Consider the following 25,313-nt stretch of genomic DNA (forward strand, 5'->3'; position numbering starts at 1 on the left):
ATTACTCAAGAAATTACATTACACTAAAATCTGAGAATAAAATGAAAAATGGATTCTAGAATTACTAATTAAAGGACCCCACAATCAAGCATGAATCCATGGGCAGTTTCATAGAAAAGGCAACCTCATACTTTAATAGCTATTATGGCTATAAAGAGCATTTCATGAAACATTGTACATTTAAATCCATCTTAAGGACTGTACCCAGAGGAAATAACAGGTCTGCTAATGACTCTATGACTGTTAGCACAACCAAATATATAACAGAGTCAAGTAAAATATTGTCCAATCCCTTAGTTTTGGAGTTATCTCAGTTCCACAAACATTTACTGAGCATTCTGGCACTCTGGATCCTGAGCTAGACATTGTAGACACAAATAAAAGGTGGTGCCTGTCTTTCAGCAGCTCCTATTTGTGGAGAGGCAGATTCTGCCCACACTCAAGAATGTTTTTCTAAGTGATCCAAGGAAGATGTTGGAAAACTCAGTAAAAATGAAATACACAGGCAAGCTATTGAGTCTCTCACAAAACATACTTCCTTCTCCCATTAATAGGTTTCTCTATTCTCTCATGTTCTGTAAAAGAACTAACTTGTAGTATGTGGGTCCTTGGATTTACAAGTGACTCAAGCGAGAAGCTAACTACATAGCCTGTCTGACAATTTTAGGAGAATTCTCCTCTTAGACTGGTCCTAAGTCAAAGGAGGCAGAGTGTGAGTGCAGGTCAGAACTCAACATCAGGCTGCAATGCTGCTTGACAAAATTGTTGAAAACAAGAAAAAAAAAATCCTCCCGACATTAGAAACAGATACAGGGGCCAGCACTGTGGCACAGCAGGTTAAAGCCTGGGTGCTGGTTCGTGTCCTGGCTGCTCCACTTCTGATCCAGCACCCTGCTAATGTGCCTGGGAAAGCAGCAGAAGGGAGCCCCACCTGGGAGACAGGGAAGAAGCTTCTGGCTCTTGGCTCTGGCTGTTGTGGCCATTTGGGGAGTGAACCAGCAGATGGAAGACCTCTCTCTCTCTGTCTCTACCTCGCTCTGTAACTCTGCCTTTCAAATAAATAAAATAAATCTTAAAAAAAAAAAAAAAAACAGATACAAAAAGGCATCGAAGTGTTCTGAATATTCTGGTGTGGTCATTTATATCTGCTTAGTACTGGTTTTAATGCTCAGAATTTGAAAAAATGTGGAGACTTTTTTCTGTTTTTTTAGAATGCATGGGTAATTTAGGCTAAGTAGAGACTATTAGATTCTTGGAATCTAGTATCACATTTCATATTAAACAGAACAGAGGGGTAAAACCAGAAGAAATAGCAAATAGGAAAAGAATCAGAAAGAGAGATAAAATGAGCTCTTAGAATAGCTAGTATGATGTGTTTTTAAGTGTTTAACCTCACAAGGAAAACTTTTTTTTTTTTTGCCCAAGGGTAATTTGTTAGACATGCTCAATTTTAAATCCATTTGGATATTTAAGGTATAACTTTAAAAAAAAAAAAAAAAAAAACCTCCCCCTCAGTTGGGTGTTTTTGCTGCTGTGTGGGTCCATAGTGCCTCCAGGGAGTTACCGTGAGCCCTTCACGGGGTTGTTGTTGCAAGGCGCCCACTCGCCAGAGCCAACCACGCTTGCCTCGATGTAGTATCCGACCAACTCTTTAGCATCTTTGGACTCCTCCCAAGTAACCACTACAGAGGTATCCGTGTTTCTGCTTGGGATGATTTTGCCAGGAGGCTGAGGGATATCTGAGAAAAGAGGAAAATGGTGATCAACTTAGTGTGGCTTAAAAAATTCATACTTATCAGCAGTGCAGAATATACCCTCATCAAAGTTTTACACAAAGAATCAAGTCAAATATGTTATCTGCTAACATAGACAATTTTTTAAAAGGTTAGGTTGAGAACATAATGATAAACTAAGTGTCTCTGAACACCAGGAAAAAACACATCAGCACCTACTGTTAAAACTCCAAATTCCTGGGCACGTTTACTTTTCACAAGCAAAACTAATGATGTTTTGTTTATCAGAGCATGCATAGCTCTCAATAAATACGAAAGAAAGATGCCACCATTTTTACCTGTGACTATATACTTCTGTATATACAAGACTACTTTAACAGTTTGTTGGAAATGAAATGAAAAGACAAGCTTATTTTAGCATACACAAAAATGAAATACATGGATAGTTTTTTCAAATATACATTTCCATGAGCTTTTGAAGACCCCTGTGTGCATGTGGGTGTGTGTAAGTGTATGTCTGATAATTAGATTCTTGCCTTAGAATCTTCTCATGAGGTAACTAAGTTCACAGTTAGCCTAACTCCACTTACCAAGTTTGTCCCCTACCACGGTCACTTCTGTGGCCTCTGAGGGCTCACCGACTCCTGCTGAATTAGAACAGCGCACGCGGAAGCAGTAGGATTTCCCCTCGGCCAGGTCGAACAGAGCAAAGCGGGGAGACTTCACGGGCAGCTCCGTGTTCACCCGCTGCCAGTTTTCCGTTCCTGCTTCACACTGCGGCAGAACAGAGACACCCACTGAGACAGGGGAACATGAAGCCAGGCGTCCATGTTTTATTTCTCTGCCAACACACTGCTGCCTTTATGCAACTGGACTGGATAAGAGATTTGGAGAAATACCAAAGGAGGTTTCTGAAGTCCACAGAACTTCTAACTCAAATACGGTTTTGTACTGTTTGACAAATACACTACTTTAATACTTCATTTTTGTTATTAACTAAATATGATCATCAATCTACTTGAGTCATTTATTTTGAGTATAGTTTGGGATGTCTTTCTGATTCTTAGGGCAGGTAATTAAATTTAATATGCTGTGTTTAATACTTTCATTTTTGTTGAATTGTTATAAAATGTTTTATTTAATTCTTTAAACTTGAGAGGCAAAGAGACAGACACAGACAGAGAAAGAGTTCCCCACTGCTGATTCACTCTCTAAATGCTCAAAATGGTCCTGGGTCTGGGGTTGATGGTGGGAAGGAAAAATTCAGTCCAGATCTGTCATGTGGGTGGCAGGGACCCAGGTCCTTGAGCCATCCCTTACTGCTTCCCAGGGTGTGCATTAACAGGAAGCTGGAATCACGATCTGGAGCCAGAACTCAAACACAGGCACTCCTCTATGGGATGTGGACGTTTTAACAGTGCTTTAAGCACTGGGGCAAATGCCTGCCCCAAACTGTATTATTTTAATTGGGTGCTATTTAATGATGCAAGATCATTCAGTTCTGTGCTCAAATACCACCTGCTCAGAAAGGTTTTCTCGATCTCCTCTTCCTCATAGCCAGTTTAAAGGAGTGCTTTGCTCTTATCCTTGTCTATCCCTTACCCTGCCTTGTTTTTCTTCAGAACACTTATCATCCTTTGAATTGAAATAATTTATTTCTTGTTTCCTCTACTGGAAAGAAAATTCTGAGTTCAGGGAGCTGTCCTGTTCACTGCTAGAGCCCAGAATTGTATCTGGCACATAGTAATCAACTCATTTTTTCACTGAATGAATGAAGTTAGTGAAAGACAAAGAATACGTTCTTTGGGGTTGGACATTAGCGGTGAAGGTGCCTGCGTCCTTCACTGGAGTGCTGGATTCCATAGCAGGCTCCAGCTCCTGCCTCCAGCTTCCTGCTCCTGTACACCCTGGAGGGCAATGTGATGGCTTAAATTATTGGGTTCCTGCCACCCACATGAGAGACCCAAATTGAGTTCCCAGCTTCAGCTTGACTCAGTTCTCACTGTTGTGGGTATTTGGTGAATAAACCAGCAGATTGAAACCCTCTCTGGGGCTGGCGCCGTGGCGCACTAGGTTAATCCTCCGCCTGCGGTGCTGGCATCCCATATGGGCACCGGTTCTAGTTCTGGCTGCTCCTCTTCCAGTCCAGCTCTCTGCTGTGGCCTGGGAAAGCAGTGCAAGATGGCCTGAGTGCTTGGGCCCTGCACCCGCATGGGAGACTGGGAGGAAGCACCTGGCTCCTGGCTTCGGATCTGCACAGCTCCAGCCGTTGCGGCCATTTGGGGAGTGAACCAATGGAAGGAAGACCTTTCTCTCTCTCTCTCTCTCTCTCTCTCTCTCTGCCTGTAACTCTGCCTGTCAAATAAATAAAAAATAAAATCTTTAAAAAAAAAAGAAACCCTCCTTTCAAATACATTTAAAATTTTTTTTAAAATTTCTTTTCTTTCTGCTCAAATTGTAAAGTAAACAATGAGAAAGCTAATTAAATAGATACTGTCCTTGGGGTCAGCGGTGTAGTGTAGCAGGTAAAGCCGCCACCTGCAGTGCCAGAATCCCATTTGGGCACTAGTTCAAATCCCGGCTGCTTCACTTCCAATCCAGCTCTCTGCAGCCTGGGAAAGCAGTAGAAGATGGCCCAAGTCCTCGGGCCCCTGCACCCATGTGGGAGACCCAGAAGAAGCTCCTGGTTCCTGGCTTCTGATCAGTGCAGCTCTGGCGGTTGCAGCCATCTGGTGAGTGAACCAGAGGATGGAAGACCTCTCTCTCTCTGCCTCTGCCTCTCTGTAACTCTGCCTTTCAAGTAAATAAATAAATCTCTGAGTGAGGGAGAGAGGGAGAGAGAAAGAGAGAGAGAGATTCTGTTCTTATAATCAAAATGATCTCGAGTGACTTGGAAAATCTTGAATGAAGGATGCGGTTATAGCTGAACTTTGGTAAGGGATTTAGTAAGAACATTGTCAGAAGCATATTCTTCAGAATAACAAGAATAATCCTTTCTCATTCTTCTTCTAAGTTCCAACTCTGCCCAGGGTCAGCAGAAGCAGAAATTCAGATTCTTGCGATTTTGTTACAGAACTTTTTAACAGTTTCAAAAACTTTTTCCAGAAATCCAAATTATTGACAGATTGATTGGCTGTCAAGGATGATACATTTTTGGAAACATAAATTTAATAGTACACCACTCAGCATGGTCTTCACTGTCTTCACTGCCTTGACATGGAAAGTGACATGGCACACGGAAGGCCCCAAAGTTACTGGATCTGATCCCAACAATGTTCATAATGAGCTACGTGACCTGTGAAGTCCCATGACTGCTTTTGGCTTCAGTTCATCATCTGTAAAATGGGCATATCTGACAAGGGAAACTCTAAACCAATGTGCAGTCTTTTATGATAATGTGTCATTTGTATGGGGGAAGGGGTAATGTGCTGCCCAGAGAGAGATAAAATTCTCCCAGACTTTTAATCCTGTAGTGTATGGCTTTGATTCATTTTTACATATTCCCTCCTGGGGAATTCTTAAACAATTATCAGTCATTTAAACTTTTAATAATGAAAACAATAGCCTCCTTTCACTGTGCCAAGCCATTATGATTCTTTGATTTTCTCAACTATGCTATGAAGTAGGTATTGTGTGATTATCAGTTTTCCACAGATGACTTAGGCTTGTGAAGACAGAAAGGCAGCTTGGTGTAATGGCCAATCTGGCTGGGTTCAACTCCTACTTCTGCCTCATACCAGCTATGTACCACTGGGCAAATTATACACCCCGTCAATGCCTCAATCTTCTCATCTATAAAACAGGCACGTTGAGAATAAAAGTTTCAGAGGATTGCTGCAAGAACAAAGTGGCTAACAAAACAGTAGCTAATGGGGCTGGCAATGTGGTGCAATGGGGTTAGCGCCCTAGCCTGAGGCGCTGGCATCCCATATGGGCACCGGTCCAAGACCTGGCTGCTCCTCTTCTGATCCAACTCTCTGCTGTGGCCTGGGAAAACAGTAGAAGATGGCCCAAGTCCTTGGGCGCCTGCATCCGCGTGGGAGACCCAGAGGAAGCTCCTGGTTCCTGGCTTCGGATGAGCGCAGCTCGGGCCATTGCGGCCAATTGGGGAGTGAACCTGCGGATGGAAGACCTCTCTCTCTTCCTCTCTGCCTCTCCTCTCTCTGTGTAACTCTGACTTTCAAATAAATAAATAAATAAATAAACAAAACAGTAGCTATTTTCATTCTTGCTGATAGAAATTCAACTGCCAAGTGACAAAGTGCTCCTCTGTGACATGAGAAAGAGCACAAGATAGGGAGAGGTTTAGCGCTGAGAAGACACAGTGGAACAAGAAATCTAGGAGTGTTGGAGACTAGTTCATCAGATTCCCTGGATAATAAACTCCTATATATCAACCATTTCTAGGCTCATGGACAGAGCACAACCAGTTGAAAGCCTGCAATTATAAAAGGAAATTGCATGCTTTATATGCCTGCAAATCTCAGGTATGAAGTTCTATGTAGAAGTGTGAGCAGCACAGGAGTAACCCATGAGGCACCTTTCCCAGTGCATGAACATTCTTGGGATGGAAATATGCCACAGGATATGAGTGAGCCATTTCCCTTTAGAAGGTCAACCTATCAGAAGTGACTCATCAGGAATAATCTCAGACTTAGCCTGGAAGAGTGTGACATTTGGATAGTTACGTAAAAATTGTGTGCCAGGTCTCTCGACATGTTCTGCATCCCCAATACTTCAGCATCCGGTGTGCTCAGTAAGTGTGGACTGTGCAACGTACAGCTTCTCTACTCGATGTTGTGCTCATAAACATCCCCTTCTAGTCCATTCAAATAGGTGTGCAGATGGGAGAGTATTTAAATTTCAACCAGAGATTTAGAGGTATTTGGGTCTAGGGAACTTACAGATTTCTGTGGCAAAATAAGAGTTTGACTAGAGAAAATGTTCCACCAAAGCCAACGTTGGCTTAAGCTAAGAAAATGTTTCCAAAACAGGTTGTTATGTGTCATTATAATAGGAAAGATGGTAATTACTGTCACAGGGGCTATTCAGAACTCTCCCCGTGGAGCATTTCAAAGAGATTCAGTGGGGGTTTGTATTAAACACATCAGAAAAGGAACATCTATCTATCACTTTATTCTTGCCCTCTATTAAAAGAAAAAGCTTAGAATGCTACTCAAGTTACAATTAACCGAGGCAAATACCTAGACAAAATAAAAATATAAACTTTTAATAGTATTTTTAATAAACCATACTCTCTAGGAAGATGTACATATTGCATGTGGAAGAGATGATACGTTTATTGTTACCAGTGTGCTAGGGATAAGCAGGAAGTAAGGAGGCATGAAGCTCAAAGACATGAACTAAACTTGCATATTAAAAGCAAATAATAGGGGAAATCACAGACCCTAGCATGTTTAGCTCCAGTATAATTTTCTCAAGAGCCATGGGTTTGAAGTAATTACAAGGCCATAAGGAATAGAGATAGAGAGGTTTTTAGGGAATTAATTAAATTCCATATATTTTCACAAAAAAACTTTCTATAATTTTATTATGAAAGTAATGCTATCATTTACTTTTATAAAACTTTGAAGTACAAGCATTTGAACAGTTGTTTCTTTATTCTGAAAAAAAAGCAAATAACTACCAATAAAAGTGCTAATGTTCTTATATAGCATACTTACTTTGCTTCATTTTCTTAATTATAACCTAATAAAAACTTGAACAAATAGATTTTTAACTTGATTTTAAATTCTCTTTAAATATCCTCTTCCAGGGGCCCTGGCCCTATTTACCAAGGACTTCTTGTTCTCCTTAGACCTGTGCCTTGCCTTGCAGGTGCTCCTGTGTTTCTACTCGGGCAGCTGGGTCAACTCGCCTGAATGTCCTGGCCAGGTCTTGATTCACGTCCAGGAGTCGGGCATGCATGCCCCTCAGGACTTCCTTCAACTATAGGTGTGATTGATTCACATCATTTTCATTCTTCCCATGCATCCTAGGTCTTCATTATATGCTGTACTCTCCAATGTTCTAATCCCCAACATAATTGTAAGATATCTGGGGAAAGAACCAGCTAATATCTTACATCATTTTCTCATTCCCTGATCCCACTATACCACCTGTACTTAAAGTGGAACTAACCATGTGAGAGCTTGTTGTCTTCAACTCTTCAAGCCATTTGAAAGTATCCTAAGTTCTCCAGCTCTCTCTCCCACCTATTCTCATCAGTATTCATTTTCTACTATAGAAAGACAAGTGGCAGAAAGATGAAAAGCCATGACCAGAGCAAGGAGACACAGCAAGTCTGTAGAATACACTGTCTTATAGGCAATCTACAGTTTCAGACGCAATCCCATTCTTATAGGGGTTCTGATTCTGCATCTTTGGACCTCTTAGGCAGCTGTGGGTTAGTTTTCCGGGATCCATAGACCTCCCTGAACTTTCAGGCAAAGTGCTGTGTGATACATATTTTTCTTGTAGAAAGATTTCATAGTTGACAAGGTTTTAAAGGGGTCAGGGCCTTCCCACCCTCCTCCTTCAGGACACCCCCCACACTCCTCCCTCACTCCACTGTCCCCAAAAATTTAATCCCTATTTCTTTAAGGAAATCTTTAGAAAGTATTATGATAATGTTGATTCTGGCGTCTTACCTTTTCCACGAAGTACATAATGCCCTCATGGCCACGCTGGCCAGGGGGCTTCCAGCTTAGCACCACATAGCTCCTCGTGGCCTCTGTGACAGAGAGCTCTGTGGGGGGCCCAGGAATAATGCCCTCTGAAAAACAATAAGGAGAAGTGAGAGGCACAAATTCTAGGTATCCCAGGATACTCAGAGGGCTATAAGATGCTTCTCTCCCCAACAAGGAAGAGCTAATTATGGCTTCTCATATAAAGAAGTTCCTTGTCTCTAAAATTTCATTCATTCATTATTGCATTCATTATTCAAATGCCATTGAGCATTTAGTGCACAGAGTTAAAGAATCTGGAGACTGTTCCTGTCTTGGAAGAGTTTACAAATGAGTTGGTGAAAAGAGCAGTTGAACAGCACAGGCCAGGGTGTGCTCATGTGCTAAAGGACACAAAGAACAGACTGTAGTCAAGAGAGTGTTAGAAGGTGGTGGGTCTACCATGTCAAGGTCTACCAGATGTGGTGAAATAAGGTTGGTCTACCTGGCTCTACATCATAGTTTATTCCAATCTTAGTAGGAAACATTAAGTACTTCAAAAAATATTGTGGAAAAGGTGGAATTAAAGATAAGTTTAATGTCAGCACCAGCTGAGGGGCAAGATACAGACACTGATTTTGAAACCCTCCCTGTATATTGTCAAAGCCATTCTGATTCTGAACAATGATGGCGATCCACTTTTTGCCAAATACTATGAGGGCATCCAGCCCAGTGTCAAGGAGCAAAGGGACTTTGGGAAGCACATTTTCAACAAGGTCCATCTGGCTGACAGTGGAACTGCCGACAGCAGCACTGCTCTGCAGTTTTACTGACTGGCAGCTCCTGGGAAAATGAGCTGATGCTTATGGATGTTCCGAATGGCCTGTTCCACTCATGAGCCAGATGCATAGGAGAAGTGTAGAAAAGTGAGCTGTCGAGTTCACCGAGGGGCTTCTCTTGCCTGCAGATGGCACTGCAGAGGGAGGGGTTGCCTGGAGAGTGGTCCCAGCAAGTGGCAGACTGGGTGGCATCAAGGAGTGAAGATGTTGCTGTTACGGAGCAGGCCATGGCTCAGACGCTGGGCAACCAGAGAACAGATCAAGGGCCACTCACTCTGTGAAGACCCAGTGTTTCTGGTTCTTTACTCCTCACAAAGCTGCATGTCTGCTGGACTTCTCACCCAGTCCGCCAAGTGATGCTCGCAGGTCATCTCAGGGGTCACAAGGGATCCTTAAATCACCTCGTCTGTAATGGTCTCCCCGAACCCGCCCTAAACACTTCCTGCTCTTTCTGCCTGTTTTTGCAGCTCTGAGTGAAGCTCTTGGCAAATTGGATGCAAGGCAAGAGAAGTTCTCTCCTTTCCAGGCTGGATTACAGTCCCGTGCTCCAACCCTTTGCTTTCTTCCTCAGCTTCAGGGCCCTTTGCTGTGGCTACACTGCAGATCAAAGCAGGAGGAAGAATACGGTGAGCATTCTCCCTCCCTTTGCCTCGATGCTGCCCTCATCCCAACATAGACTGTGTTCTATAGAATGAGTGAAGGTGGAGGTGAGTAGGGATGAATCTAAATTCAGCTGCTGCCCAGCTCCCTGGCCTTGGCATTTCCCCCACTTCTTCTTACTGTCTGGTCCTCTGCCTTGGATGAGAGATTGGCAGTGGACACAGTAGAAGAAACAGTGATTTAAATTTTATTGGAGAAAGCTTATAAAACTCATTCTTGGGGGCCGGCGCTGTGGTGTAGTAAGCCAAGCCTCCACCTGCAACACGGGCATCCCAAATGGGTGCCAGTTCGTATCCTAGCTGCTCCTCTTCTGATCCAGCTCTCTGCTATGGCCTGGGAAAGCAGTAGAAGGTGGCCCAAGTGCTAGGGGCCCTGCAGCCCCGTGGGAGACCCAGAAGAAGGTGCTGGCTCCTGGCTTCAGATAGGTCAACACCAGCCATTGCAACCTTTTGGGGAGTGAATCAGTGGATGGAAGACTGCTGTATCTCTCCCTCTCTCTGTCTGTAACTCTGCCTCTCAAATAAATAAATAATAAAATAAAAAAACCTCATTCTCAACCCTGATCCTGGCATGTAGCCTCAAAACTGCTGTGTCTGTGATGCTCATCATGAGAGGGTTCACCCCTTGGGCAGGCACCTTATGCTTCACCACTACTGCCTATGGTGTCTTTGCTGGATTTGTCCCCTCCTATACCCTAGAGCCAAGCCAGTTCCTGGAAGTAAAACTCCATTCTAGTCATTGGAAAAAGAACTGGGGAAGGACTGAAATGTATGACTTAGGCCTTCAGGTTCTCTCAGTCCCCTGAGCTTCCCCACAAGCATTTACTCCTTGGCCTCAGGACTGCCATGTGCTGTTGAGCCCTCCTCTCTCTCTGCCTTGGTCTTATACCCAAGCAGTAGGTCTGGGCTCTTCCCCTCCCACAGTCATCGACAGAGGTGCCTTTCCTTTGGGAATGGATTTCCTCAGGAAGTAGAGGTTGGAACAATGCTCACCGTTGAGTCTAATCCTTCTCAACCAAAAACTTCCTCTCCACAAAAAAAAATCTTAAAAAACAACAAAACACAGGCCGGCGCCGTGGCTCACTAGGCTAATCCTCCGCCTGTGGCGCCGGCACACTGGGTTCTAGTCCCGGTCGGGGCGCCGGATTCTGTCCCAGTTGCCTCTCTTCCAGACCAGCTCTCTGCTGTGGCCTGGGAGTGCAGTGGAGGATGGCCCAAGTGCTTGGGCCCTGCACCCCATGGGAGACCAGGAGAAGCACCTGGCTCCTGCCTTCAGATCAGCGCGGTGCGCCAGCCGTGGTGGCCATTGGAGGGTGAACCAACGGAAAAGGAAGACCTTTCTCTCTGTCTCTCTCTCTCACTCTCTAACTCTGCCTGTCAACAAAACAAAACAAAACAAAACAAAAAAACCTTCCTGAGACTTAAGAATCTTGCCCTACCCACTAACAGCCAGTTCTCCATCACTGAAATGGAGCAAATTACTGGTCATCTTTGTATAAGAGGTCCATGCAGGCAGGAGATGGCCACCTTCAGGTACTGTGCAAAGGGGAAATAAAACACTTCTTTTTCCTCAAAGAAAAAAAAAAAGGTAAATTTACTTTGTTGCTAAAAATTTTTGGAATCTCAGCATAGCTTTTTCATAATGTATTTTCCACGAACTTTTGGAGATCCTGTGCCCAAGAAGCTTCCTAGGGGCTGGCACTGTGGTGTAGTCGGCAAAGCTGTCACCTGCAAAGCCAGCATCCCATATGGGTGCTGGTTTGAGTCCCGGCTGCTCCACTTCCAATCCAGCTCTCTGCTATGGCCTGGGAAAGCAGTAGAAGATGGCCCAAGTCCCTGGGCCCCTGCACCTGCATGGGAGACCGGAAGAAGCTTCTGGCTCCTAGCTTTGGATCGGCACAGCTCCTGCTGTTGCAGCCATTTGGTGAGTGAACCAGCAGATGGAAGACATCTCTCTCTCTTTCTCTCTCTGCCTCTGCCTCTCTGTAACTTTGCCTTTCAAATAAATAAATAAATAAATCCAAAAAAAAAAAAAAAGCTTCCTAGATGAGGAAAATGTCTGTGATTCTTTCACATTGGCACTGGTACTGCCCGTGTTTTTCTCTGGACCCCTTTGGTGTGTCCTTTTGTTTTCGATGGAGCTCATATTTCCCTTCTACCTCCAGCCTTGGGCCTTGACCCCCTACATCTGTGTCTCCCCAGATTTCCCGCTGCCTGAAAACACTTGTTTTCCTGTAATTGTAATGTTCAACCCAATTGCGCTAGGACCTTGACTCCTGCCCAGCTACTCATGTGACTCTGGCCCACTTGTTCTCCTCTCTGAGCCAGGTAATCCCTGCCCTGAGGGGTTCATTTGTCTCTAAACTCCATGTACCCCAGGACTGCCAGGGTCTGGATGCTTCAGAAAGTCGGTCCTTGCCTTCTCCTTAATACTACCCCCAACAACACCCAGCACTCAGAATATTTATTTATTTATTTATTTATTTTTTGACAGGCAGAGTGGACAGTGAGAGAGAGAGAGACAGAGAGAAAGGTCTTCCTTTTGCCGTTGGTTCACCCTGCAATGGCCGCCACGGCTGGCGCGCTGCGGCCAGCGCACCGCGCTGATCCGAAGGCAGGAGCCAGGTGCTTCTCCTGGACTCCCATGGGGTGCAGGGCCCAAGCACTTGGGCCATCCTCCACTGCCTTCCCGGGCCACAGCAGAGAGCTGGCCTGGAAGAGGGGGAACCAGGAAAGAATCCGGCGCCCCGACCGGGACTAGAACCCAGTGTGCTGGCGCCGCTAGGTGGAGGATTAGCCTATTGAGCCGTGGCACCAGCCCAGAATATTTATTTTTATATCCAGTTAGGATTGCTAGGTAAATTAGAGTATGTCCTATATTTTTACTTGCAAAATCTTTGCCACAAATTTGTTTAATAGAGTCACTGTCTCAACATCCATTTTTAAGCTGACATAATTTGTCTGACGCCCAGCTGTACCCAGTCACCTTTGGCCTGGTTAAGACTTCCCTTTGCTGTGGGGTTGTTTGCCATCTAGCTTGCTTGTTCCTTATTCCACTGACTCAAAACTTAGCACATCCTACAGGCGCTAATCATAATGAAGTCTGATGGCCAATACCTTAGTCATGTGTTTTTGTTAAACTAATTTAAACTCCCATGAGAAAGCCTAAGCATACCATCCATTGACTTCAGAAGACTTACTTAGTCTCACAGGTCTTTCTCTCTCTCTCTCTCTCCCTCCCTACCTCCCTCCCTCCACCCACTTGTTGAATGTCTTTCTCCATAATGAAAGTATGTCTGGAAAGGATCAAATTGTTCCCAGAACAACACTTAGGAGTATTTTGGGGGCTGGTGCTGTGGCATAGTAAGTAAAGCCGCTGCCTGCAGTGCTGGCATCCCATATGAACACCAGTTCGAGTCCCAGCTGCTCCACTTCCAATCCAGCTCTCCGCTATGGCCTGGGAAAGCAGTACAAGATGGCCCAAGTCCTTGGGCCCCTGCATCCGCGTGGGAGACCCAGAAGAAGCTCCTGGCTCCTGGCTTTGGATCAGCGAAGCTCTGGCTATTGCAGCCAACTGGGGAATACACCAGCAGATGGAAGACCTCTCTCTCTCTCTCTCTCTGCCTCTCCTTCGCTTTCTGTGTAACTCTTTCAAGTAAATGAATAAATCTTAAAAAAAAAGAGAACTCTTCAAGCTATATATATATATCTAAAAAAGAGTATTTTGAGAAATACAAAAATATTCAGCATCAAACAATGTAAACTCAAGGTGCTGGACACCTAATAAAAATTACATGTTTGTGAAGAAGAAATACAATCATATCGAGGAGAAAAGTTAATCAAGATAAACAAAACCAGAAATGATACAGATGATAGAATTAGTGTCACCTGCGATTTACAGAATTACTAGACAAGAACAATTATTACATACGTATTCTAAATGTTCAAGTGGATAAAGATTAAATATGTTGATTAAAGACATGGGAAATATAAAAATGATCCAAACTGAACTTCTGGAAATGAAGCTCACAAAGTCTAAGATGAAAATACTTTAGCCGGAATTCATATCAGGAAAGACTGAAGAATAGGTTAGTAAACTTCGTGACAAAGCAATAGAAATGATGCAAAACAAAACACTGGAAGAAAATATTGAAAGGAAAAATGGACACAGCATCAATGAGCTATGGGACAATTTCAAGTGGTATATAATTGGGATTCCTGAGAAGAGAGCCTAGTGAGCCGCGGCGCCAGCCAATTATTATTATTTCTAAGACCAGTGATAAAGATAATAACTTATGAGCAGATAAAATAAAAGATTACACATTGCATGTTGAAGAACAAAAGTAGGAATAACAGTAGTCATTCTTGTATTGCAGATCTGCACTATAACAAACCCAGCTCTTTAAAGTACTGAAAGAAAAACTATCAACTTAGAACTCTACTCAATGAAAATACATTTCAAAAAGGTGAAGGGGCAGGTGTTGTGGCTCGGAGGGTTAAGCTGCGCCTTGCTGTATCTGCATGCTGTACCAGAGTGCCAGTTCTAGTTCCCTGCCAGGCAGCAGATGATGGCTCAATTATTTGAGTTCCCACCACCTACATGGGAGACTTGGTGGGAGTTCCTGACTCTTGGCTTCAACTGGGACCAGCACACTGCCTGCCCCCCCCAACCCCCCACATTTAGGGAGTGAAACAGCATACGCGTGCTCTGTTACTCTGCCCTTCAAATAAATACAAATACTGTACAAATAAATATAAAATACTGTCATTGAGGACATCAATAAAATGGGTAAAACTCAAGTGAAATCAGGTCATAAAGAGGTAAGATACAAGTATCAGAAATCAGGGAGGTGGCCGGCGCTGCGGCTCACTAGGCTAATCCTCCGCCTAGCGGCGCCGGCACACAGGATTCTGTCCCGGTTGCCCCTCTTCCAGGCCAGCTCTCTGCTGTGGCCAGGGAGTGCAGTGGAGGATGGCCCAGGTGCTTGGGCCCTGCACCCCATGGGAGACCAGGAAAAGCACCTGGCTCCTGGCTCCTGCCATCGGATCAGCACGGTGCGCCGGCCACAGCGCGCCGGCCGAGGCGGCCATTGGAGGGTGAACCAACGGCAAAGGAAGACCTTTCTCTCTGTCTCTCTCTCTCACTGTCCACTCTGCCTGTCCAAAAAAAAATAAATAAATAAATAAAATAAAAAATAAAAAAATAAAAGAAATCAGGGAGGTAACATTTCTATAAATGCTGCAGATACTAAAAGGATAATAATGCAATATGAACAATTTTATAAATGAATGAATTCCTTGAAAGATGAAAACCATCAAAGCCTACTAAAGAAGTAAATCATCTTAACAGCCCTATATTTATTTTAGAAATTGAATTTGTAGCATAAAATCTTCCCTCAAAAACCCTTCAGACCTAGATGGCACTACTGGTAAAGTCTACCAAATGTTTAAGAAAGAAATAAAAAAAATTCACGTAAACTCTTTCAGAAAATTCAAGTACAGAGAATACATCTCATTCAATGAGGCCAGTATTACCCTGAAATCAAAACCAAAGACTTTACTAGAGAAAACTACAGACTAATATCCTTTATGAATAAGTGCAAAACATACTAACAAAATTTTAGTATACAAAATATAACAATATAAAGATACATAGCATAGTCAACTAAGTTCATCCCAGGAATGCAACACTGATTTAAATAAAACAATATAATTCACTGGGTTAATGGGGGAAAAAGCCTGATTACCTCAGTAAGTATAGAAAAAGTGTTTGACAAAACTTAATATCCATTCCTATTTTAAGTTCTCAGCAATCTAGGATTAAAAGAGATCTTGCTTAAGCTGTTAAAGGGTGTTTATAAAAAACAACAACAAAACTATACTTAATGTTAGACTTAGTGGTGACAAATTGAATGCTTCGTCTCTGAGATGAAAAGTTTCATCACTTTTATTCAACATTGTACTGGAGGTACTATCTGGAGCAAAAAGGGAAGTTAAAGAAATTAAACTCATCCAGGTTGGAAAAGAAGAAGTTAATTTATCTTTATTCACAGATGACATAAACTTGTGTTAGAAAATCCCAAGGAATTCACAAAAAGTCCAAAAAAGACTATGGTTGTGAGAATTAATCAATTAGTTCAGCAAGTTTTTCATATACAAGATCAATCTACAAAGACAGCTATTTTTTTATAATTAGCACCAAAAATAAGTAGAAAAGCACTACCATTTATAATATCATCTGGAATATGAAATGCTTAAGAAAAGATCTGAGCCGGCGCCGCGGCTCAATAGGCTAATCCTCCACCTGGTGGCACCGGCACACCGGGTTCTACTCCCGGTCGGGGCGCCGGATTCTGTCCCAGTTGCCTCTCTTCCAGGCCAGCTCTCTGCTGTGGCCAGGGAGTGCAGTGGAGGATGGCCCAAGTACTTGGGCCCTGCACCCCATGGGAGACCAGGAGAAGCACCTGGCTCCTGCCATCGGATCAGCGCGGTGCGCTGGCCGCAGCACGCCAGCTGTGGCGGCCATTGGAGGGTGAACCAATGGCAAAGGAAGACCTTTCTCTCTGTCACTCTCTCTCACACTATCCACTCTGCCTGTCAAAAAGAAAGAAAGAAAGAAAGAAAGAAAGAAAGAAAGAAAGAAAGAAAGAAAGAAAGAAAGAAAGAAAGAAAGAAAGAATCTGATGAAAATGTACAGGAATTGCACATCAGTATACTAAACTGAAGGAAATTTTTAAAAACCTAAATAAATGGAGATGTATGCCATGTTTACAAAATGGAGAACTTGATGTGGTTAAAATGTCTATTTGGATTCAGTAGAATATCAATTGAAATCCCAACAGGATTTTTTGTAGAAACTGATAAAGCTGATTTTAAAATGTATATGGAAATGTAAAGACTTAGGGCAGTCAAAACCATTTTGGGAAAATGATAAAACCAATATTAGAAAATTTGCACCACCCAATTTTAAAATTACCAAGCTTATTATATATGACAGAGAGAGGGGGAGAGAGAAAGAGAAAGAAACCTATAAAAGCTGCAGTGGTGAAGGCAGCATGGTATTAATGTAGACAAAATAAAATTGACCAATGCAAATTCCACACATAGATCCACAAAGATGTAATTAACCGAGACAACGGTGCCAAGGCAAATTCAATGGGAAAAGGATAATATTTTTAACATATGCTGCTTAAAAAGTCACACGCAAATAATATTAATAGAGATCCTTACTTCACACACAATACAGAAAATATTAACTTGAGATGAATCACAGATCGAAATATAAGAGCTTTTCTATAACGTTTCTAGGAAAAGCTATAGAAAAATACTTAATTGGGGCTGGTGCTGTGGCACAGCAGGTTAAAGCCCGGCCTGAAGCACCGGTATCCCATATGGGCGCCGGTTCGAGTTCTGGCTGCTCCTCTTCTGATCCAGCTCTCTGCTATGGCCTGGGATAGCAGTAGAAGATGGCCTAAGTCCTTGGGCCCCTGCACCTGCGTGGGAGACCCAGAAGAAGCTCCTGGCTACTGGTTCCTGGCTTTGGGTAATCTCAGCTCCAGCCGTTGCGGCCATCTGGGGAGTGAACCATCAGATGGAAGACTTCTCTCTCTGTCTCTATGTCTCTCTGTAACTCTGTCTCTCAAATAAATAAAATAAATCTTTTTTTAAAGATGTATTTATTCATTTGAAAGTCAGAGTTACACAGAGAGGAGAGGCAGAGAGAGAGAAAGAGAGACAGACAGACAGACAGAAAGAGACAGAGAAAGAGAGAGAAAAGTCTTCCATCCGCTGGTTTACTCCCCAATTGGCCGCAAGGGCCGGAGCTGCACCGATCCGAAGCCAGGAGCCAGGAGCTTCTTCCGGGTCTCTCACGTGGGTGCAGGGGCCCAAGGACTTGGGCCATCTTCTGCTTTCCCAGGCCATAACAGAGAGCTGGATTGGAAGCGGAGCAGCCAGGACTAGAACTGGCGCCCATAGGGGATGCCGGCACTTCAGGACAGGGCGTTAACCTCTGTGCAACAGCACCAGCCCCAGTAAAATATATCTTTAAGGGAAAAAAAAAGGAAAAATACTTGGATTTGACAAAGATATCAAACTGCACAAAAATGGCAATAAGCACATCAAAAGATGCTCACAGTTATTAGAAAAAAGCACATAGAAATCACAAAAAAAAAAAAACCATAAGCCCACAAGAATGACAAAATGACAAACATTGATCATACCAAGTAGTAGTGACAATGTGGACTGACTAGAACGCTTATATAATGCTTGAGGGAATGTAAAGTGGTACAATCATTTTGGAAAACAGGTGGAAATTCCTTTAAAAATTGCCCACACTCCTTCCACATAATCCACTCATTCAACTGCTAGTCTTATCCTAGAAAAATGAAAGCGTATGTCTGCACAAACATTTATGAATGTTCATAGAAGCTTTCAACAGTGAATGGATAAATAAGTTGGAGTGAATTGATACATATATCAATATAGATAATTATGCTGATTGACGAAAACTAGACAAAAATGAGCAAGATTCTATTTATCTAAAATGTTGAATAAAGCAAAGCATAGTACAGAAAGCAGATCAGTGAGAGCCTGGTGATGGGGATGGAAGGAGGCATGGGGAAACTTTAGAGATGATTATGTTCATTATTTTGATCATGGTGATGGTTTCATGGGTGTGTAAAACTGATGGAATTATATATTTTATACATGTGCAATATATTGTATGACAATTACCCCTCAATAAAATTTTAAAAATAAAATGTCATTCATGGGTAATATGTTACTTTATCATTCTCAGATGATTTAGAATGTTCTTCCCAGAAGATCTTAAATAATTTACACTACCCTTAATGCAAAAACTAAACTGCATAACAAAATGTCAGCAATAGTATCTGGTGAAACTGGGTTTTACCTGTAGGTTCTTCTTCAGTGACAATTATCTGTCCAGTCCAGGGTGCTGATGGGCGACCTGAATAGAGACAAATATGAAAATCACAGACATTCATATATGCAGTCTCATCTGCACCGATCAATTGATAAATTGCTCAAATCAGACACCAATGATTCTGTTAATAAATTTACTTAGAGTGTTTTCCTATGAGTTTACTCAAACATGTTTGTGGTATTGGTGGGGGGAGGGGTACATAGCCCCTGTCTTCAAAGGACTCAACAATCTGCTAGAACTTAGAGTCTTTCTGGACTGATAGGATCAACCTTTTTTAATTGCACTTCCACAAGCTAGGTAAATAACCTGTGTTCATGGAACAACTAAATATGGATCTCCTGAAATATGTAAGCTTTCGCATCCCTTTTTAAGAGAGTAATGTAAGTTTGGGAGGTACGACGGTTATTTATCTGCAACAATGAAGATGAAGGAGGAGAAAGGGCACTGATCTGGCAGCAAACCTTGGTAAAAGCAATTTTTTCCCCATACATTTTGAAAAGTGTTATCTATAAAGGAAATCAGTTTAGATCTTAAGTCAGGAAAATGAATGAGCCAGGCTTAAAGTTAAAGAGGATATTCATTTCTGTGATCCCATAAACATCAAAAAGAGGGAATGGCTCAACTCTTGCTTTAATCATAGGATATTTTTCACAAGAGTTTGTGCAAAAATAGAACAATGACAGAGAAGATAACATTTCCAATTCAAACAAATCTTATTTTGATTGGAACTTATTAAAAAGGCATAAATGACAGTATGAGATGGAATTTGCTAGTTTTAAGAAAGATGGAGGGAGGTCAGACGGTTTGTGAAAAGCAAGCAAGGAGCTGGACAAGGCACAGTCACCAGGGAGAAAGTGGCAGCATTTTACTTTGATGTTATGTTGCCATGAGAAGTGTTAAAAATAAAGAATAGCACTGTAAATACGTCATAGACCATTAGTCCCCAAATAGGGTGATTTTTGTCTCCCAGGGCACATGTGGCAGTGTCTGGGGAGTTTTGACTGCCACAGCTGGGAGGTGGTGTGTGCTACAGGCATCTGTGGGTAGAGAGCAGGGAGGCTGCAAGGCAGCCTACAATGAATAGTCTCTCCGCCTCAAAATAATATAGAGCCAAGACTGGGAAGTCTGGTCACAGATCAAAATGTTCCTACCCAACAGTTCTTGTACTGTCATTTTATGGCCCTACTATCAGGGATGCCATATGGGCTCCCATGGAACAAACACGGCATAATTCACGCATCATGGTGAAATTAAGGCCTAGAGCATAAATACATGAAAAAATTGTTTTTGACCAAGATGGTCAAAAAGTTCCTTGAAGTTAGTATTATGAAAAAACTATGCATGGATTTTAACATTTTTTGCATCAAAATAAATTTGTTTTAATTCCATTTTTCACGAACTTTTTAAAGTACCCTTATAATGTTTGCATCTGATTTGCTTTCCATATATGAAAATGATTATGCTGAGATATTAATGCTCTAAAGGCAGACTTTAAGGTTCAATACTTCACCTTGAGCCAAAAATAAAACTACATTTGGAATGCACTAGTTATTTTTTTTTGTTTTTGTATTTCATTCCACACACAATGCCTGGAACTCAGTTTAACAGGGTAAATTTTTCTGAAAAGTAAAATAAAATAAAGTTCTTGGCCGGCGCCGTGGCTCAATAGGCTAATCCTCCACCTTGCGGCGCCGGCACACCGGGTTCTACTCCCGGTCGGGGCGCCGGATTCTGTCCCGGTTGCCCCTCTTCCAGGCCAGCTCTCTGCTATGGCCAGGGAGTGCAGTGGAGGATGGCCCAGGTGCTTGGGCCCTGCACCCCATGGGAGACCAGGAAAAGCACCTGGCTCCTGGCTCCTGCCATCGGATCAGCGCGGTGCGCCAGCCGCAGCACGCAGGCAGCGGCGGCCATTGGAGGGTGAACCAACGGCAAAGGAAGACCTTTCTCTCTCTGTCTCTCTCTCACTGTCCACTCTGCCTGTCAAAAATTAAAAAAAATAAAATAAAATAAAATAAAGTTCTTAAGAGAATGTTTGAGTAAAAATCAAATACTTATTTTGTTTTTGGGTTTCCTCTCCCCCTAAGGATATACTCAGCAAAAATTTCTTGTTTTCAACTCCCTCTAGTGGAAGGGAGAGGAATAGTCTTGCCATTAAGCCCATGAAAAATGAAAAAGGCTTACTTTTCAATCTAGCTTTCTCAGCGGGATCCAGAGCAGCCACAGGCTCAGAAACTCGAGAAGGCAGGCCTATTCCAGTTTTATTCACAGCTCGAACTCGGAAGATATAGGAACGACCTTCTATCAATCCAGTGACAGGAAAACGAGCAAACTTCACAGGTGTGTCATTGCACTGAGACCAGCTGTCTGTGCCCACTTCACATCTAAGAGGGAGAGAGATTCACAATATTGGGAGAAGTATGGTTCATTGGTAACCATAAGGACGCAGAATCACCCAGTTGCTTCAGATCTTCTTGGTGTGAAACATCCAGCTCAGGTGTGGCTCCCTGGTTAGCCTACTGCAGGCACAGAGTTTCATTCAAAAGCAATGTGCCTTCCTTAGTAAGTCCAAAGAAGCCTCATATCACTCCTTACCTCATTCAAAGAAGTCAACGAGGGGCCTTGTATGCTAAGTGGAGGAAGCTGGGGAAAACAAGAAGCCAGCAGGTATCTGTTTCTTTACACTGGACAAGTTTAGGGGGAGGATGCCCCAACCATCTCTCTGGCTCATGCCATCAATTCTACCATTAGTGACTTCTTTCTTTGACTTCTTCAGGTATTTTTCTTTAAAATGGAAGCATTATTGAGAAATTCATCACCTTAAAAGATATTTTACACTATTTGGAAGATAGCTCACCACATTTTCTCACTTGAGGTCACCACATTCCATGTGGTTATGTAGAAGGGTGATGGAGTTAATGCTATATGTTTGTTTCTTTAATAAATGAGATTGATAAGAGGCTAGGGGATTTGCAGGCCTGGCAGGGAAAGATTACATAGCTGGAAATGCTACTTTCCAACTGAATACTTCTACAGCAGTACTGGAAAAATAAAGGGTCACTCCTCAAGGGACATATGTTGTGCTACTGGCCTGATCAACAGAGCTTGAGGGACTCAATATGACTGAGTTACACAGCATTAGGATTAAGGAAGTCTACCATTTTTGGCAAGCAGAGCAGTCCACTTTTAGTTGATATCAGTTCCCTAACATGGCTGTGTCTAGAGTCCACAATTCTCAAATGATTCTCACAGGGGTAGCATGTGCCAATGGTGTCCACAGTTTGTGTGGGTCAGGGGTGTATCTTCCCTTTCTTGCTACCACTTTGCATCTTTGAAAAAACAGTAGACGTTTTCTTCAGTGTTATGTCAAGTGCTGTCAATATAGCTTCAATGCCTCCTTCCATCCATTTTCCCATAAATCCTCCTTTTGTAGAAATTCTGGAGCCACTGTGGTTGCAGAATGGCACAAGGCTGAGAGGACTAGGACAATTCTTCTACTACCCTTGTCTCCAGAGAGTCTGCCAGGACTCACAGACATTCCCTTCCCTGTGCAACACTGTCATTTTGACCCAGTGATCCGTGATCACCCTTCCTAGCCTCATGTGGACAGAGATAGAGGAGTCGCTTCTCTAGAAGCTTCTTCAGCATATTGCAGCAGCAAGTGTACAAAGCTATAGCCAGACTGATAAGTGGATTCTAGTTCTGCTACTTCCTATGTGTGTGACCTTAAGTGAGTGAGTATTTCCTCACTGATATGTGGTCTTGGATCACCTTTCTGTGTATAATAATAGTGCCAGTTAGCAGTTCACATATGCAAAGTGTTTAGAACAATGCATGTGCGTAATACATGGTTAATAAATATTAGCCAGAATGTAGTTATTTTTATTATGACTCAGGCAAGAGGAGAACAAAATGTACTGATTATTTCTAGTCTTTCACTGATCTAAGTTTGAAAATACCTTGGGAATTTGCCAAAGACAATAAAACAGACACTGAAAGTATGAAAAACAATCTTTCTAAACCTTCATAATTCATCATTACTAAATGATGAGATAATTAGGAAGTATGATTTCATGTATAGTGTTAAACTGTATATAATTTATTATAGCTATTTCTCTGATGGTATTAAACCTAAGGGGCAATATTTACTAATTGCTATAAATATGAGGCTTAAGATACCTTGATGCAAACACATTATACTACAGTGACACAGATTAACTGTTCTGGGTGATTTCTACAATCAGATTTCATCATCCAAAATTGAAAAGAGAATTAGAGCAACTATGTGAATAGAAACTAAGTCAGAGAAAAATGTATGTAGACCAATAGCCTAGATTTTTTATCTGTACTCCATATTCACATTGTCTAAACTCACTGAATAATAACATATAAAACCCAGTTCCAGTAAATATCAGAGTCTCTAAGTTTAGAGACTGTAAACCACAAGAACTGGTAGGGCATAATTTAATACCACTGGGTTTTGTTATTTCTTATATAACTTAAAAAACTTGAAACTATATCTTGAAATGTAAACAAGATTGTGTTAATATTCCTAACATCAACATCCTTAAATTACCAAATACAGGGAATACCAACTATTTCACTTCAAAAGTGGCCTCTATTAGGTCTACAAATTCTTAGCATTCTTGGAAAGCTAGTAACTTGTGCTGGGAGTCAGCTTCAAAGGATTGATCTTTGGAATTTAGGTAAATGGATAAGTAGGTAGATATGAATATAGAGACAGACAGATATGAGTGTGTCTATGTGTATATAAGTATATACTTGTAGAAAGACAGAGACAGAGAGAGAGATAAAGAGAGTCAAAGAGACAGGCAGAGACACAAAGAGAAGGATGAAAGGAGGAGACCAGACAAGAAAATACTAAAGAAATGACAGAAATCAAGTATGCACCTCTAAGGGCAAGCAACATTGACTGAAGTTAGACTAAGCACTAACTTATCAATAAAATATCCCAGGATAGGACTCCCTCCATCTACAGCTGGCTGCTTCCAGGAGATGATGATATAATCTTTGTTGGCATCCAAGCACATCACATCCAAGGGCGCCGCTGGGGCTCCTTCAATCTCCGCATCAGCATCTGTGGAGACACAGAAGGAACCATTAGCCCTTGCATACATGCTGTTAGCGAGGTAGGTGGGGTCAGTGCCCACATTTCTTATCATAATACAGTGGTGGCCACATCTCGGCCCCAATAGAGCAAGCTTCAGATCTTGTAATCTGATTACCAACAAAACAGTGTATGCTTTTCACTCTCAGTAGTAAGAATATTATATGTTAGAAAATAGAAAGGACTCTGCAAAGAACCCACGACTTTTGCCTCATGGCCCCTAAAGTCCAAAATATTCCAAAAGAAAACATGAAGATACTGGAGATTGCTATCAGACAAGTTGTTTGTGCCAGCAATTCTGTTTTGAAGACATTGGTTGTGCAATGTTACTAAGAAACTATGAAAGCCTCCAACAGGGGACAAATGGCCCCTTCTGTCCCCTTCTGGATGCATCTACAATAGAATGAGCTTTGCCTAATTCTATGCTGGACACTACCATTTTGAAAGAGAAAGGAGAAGATTCATTGTAATCAAATTATTGTTTCCAAGTAGAAGATTCAGACACATTAACCACATCTAAGCTTAATTTATCTAAGTTTAGGAAAGATCAAGACAACATAAGAACAGAGGACAGAGTGACTGATGATGAGATGGAATCCATCAGACACAGCTAAATTAGTGAGTCACTGCTGTTTTCAGGAGTGGAAAGGGAATAAAAATATTCAGTTAGTAACATTTTAAAAAAAATCACTGGGGCCAGTGTTACGGCATAGCGGGTAAAGCTGCCACCTCCAGCACCAGCATCCCATATGGGCACTGGTTCGAGTCCCAGCTGCTCCATTTCTGATCCAGCTCCCTGCTAATGTGCCTGGGAAAGCAGTGAAAGATGACCCAAGTCCTTGGACCCTGCACACATGTTGGAGACCTGGAGGAAACTCCTGGCTCCTGGCTTTGGTATGGCCCAGCCCTGGTCCTTGTAGCCATTTGGGAGTGAACCAGTGGGTGGAAGATTCTATCTAGATCTAGATCTAGCTTCTGTAACTGTGGATTTCAAATAAATAAAAGAAATCTTAAAAAAAGAGAGAGGGGGCTGGTGCCATGGTGCAGTAGGTTAATCCTCCACCTGTAGCACAGGCATCCCATATGGATGCCATTTCTAGTCCAGGCTGCTTCTCTTCCAATCCAGCTCTCTGCTGTGGCCTGGGAAAGCAGCAGAAGATGGCCCAAGTGCTTGGGCTCCTGTACACTTGTGGGAGACCAGGAGGAAGCTCCTGGCTCCTGGCTTCAGATCGGTGCATCTCCGGCCACGGTGGCCATTTGGGGAGTGAACCAATGGAAGGAAGACCTTTCTCTGTCTCTCCCTCTCACTGTCTGTAACTCTACCTCTCAAATAAATAAATAAATA

The 25,313-nt window shown here is 42.5% G+C and overlaps 1 protein-coding gene across 6 annotated transcripts in view; it reads right to left on the reverse strand.

Annotated features, from left to right (window-relative positions):
• The window catches only part of MYOM1 (myomesin 1), a 166,423-nt gene that overhangs the window by 70,010 nt on the left and 71,100 nt on the right, over positions 1-25,313 (reverse strand). For all 6 annotated transcript variants that reach the window (XR_011379417.1, XM_070050417.1, XM_051852088.2 and 3 more), the window contains exons 11-16: positions 23,797-23,938; positions 21,025-21,224; positions 18,811-18,867; positions 8,384-8,508; positions 2,324-2,507; positions 1,565-1,739 (exon numbers count right to left, since the gene is read on the reverse strand). Coding sequence is in view for 5 of the 6 variants with exons in the window: in XM_070050417.1 (XP_069906518.1) it covers positions 1,565-1,739; positions 2,324-2,507; positions 8,384-8,508; positions 18,811-18,867; positions 21,025-21,224; positions 23,797-23,938 (883 nt within the window). In the remaining variant the exon portion in view is untranslated. The remainder of the gene's footprint in view (positions 1-1,564; positions 1,740-2,323; positions 2,508-8,383; positions 8,509-18,810; positions 18,868-21,024; positions 21,225-23,796; positions 23,939-25,313) is intronic.

Source organism: Oryctolagus cuniculus, chromosome 10, assembly GCF_964237555.1.
Source record: "Oryctolagus cuniculus chromosome 10, mOryCun1.1, whole genome shotgun sequence".
Lineage (NCBI taxonomy): Eukaryota > Metazoa > Chordata > Mammalia > Lagomorpha > Leporidae > Oryctolagus > Oryctolagus cuniculus.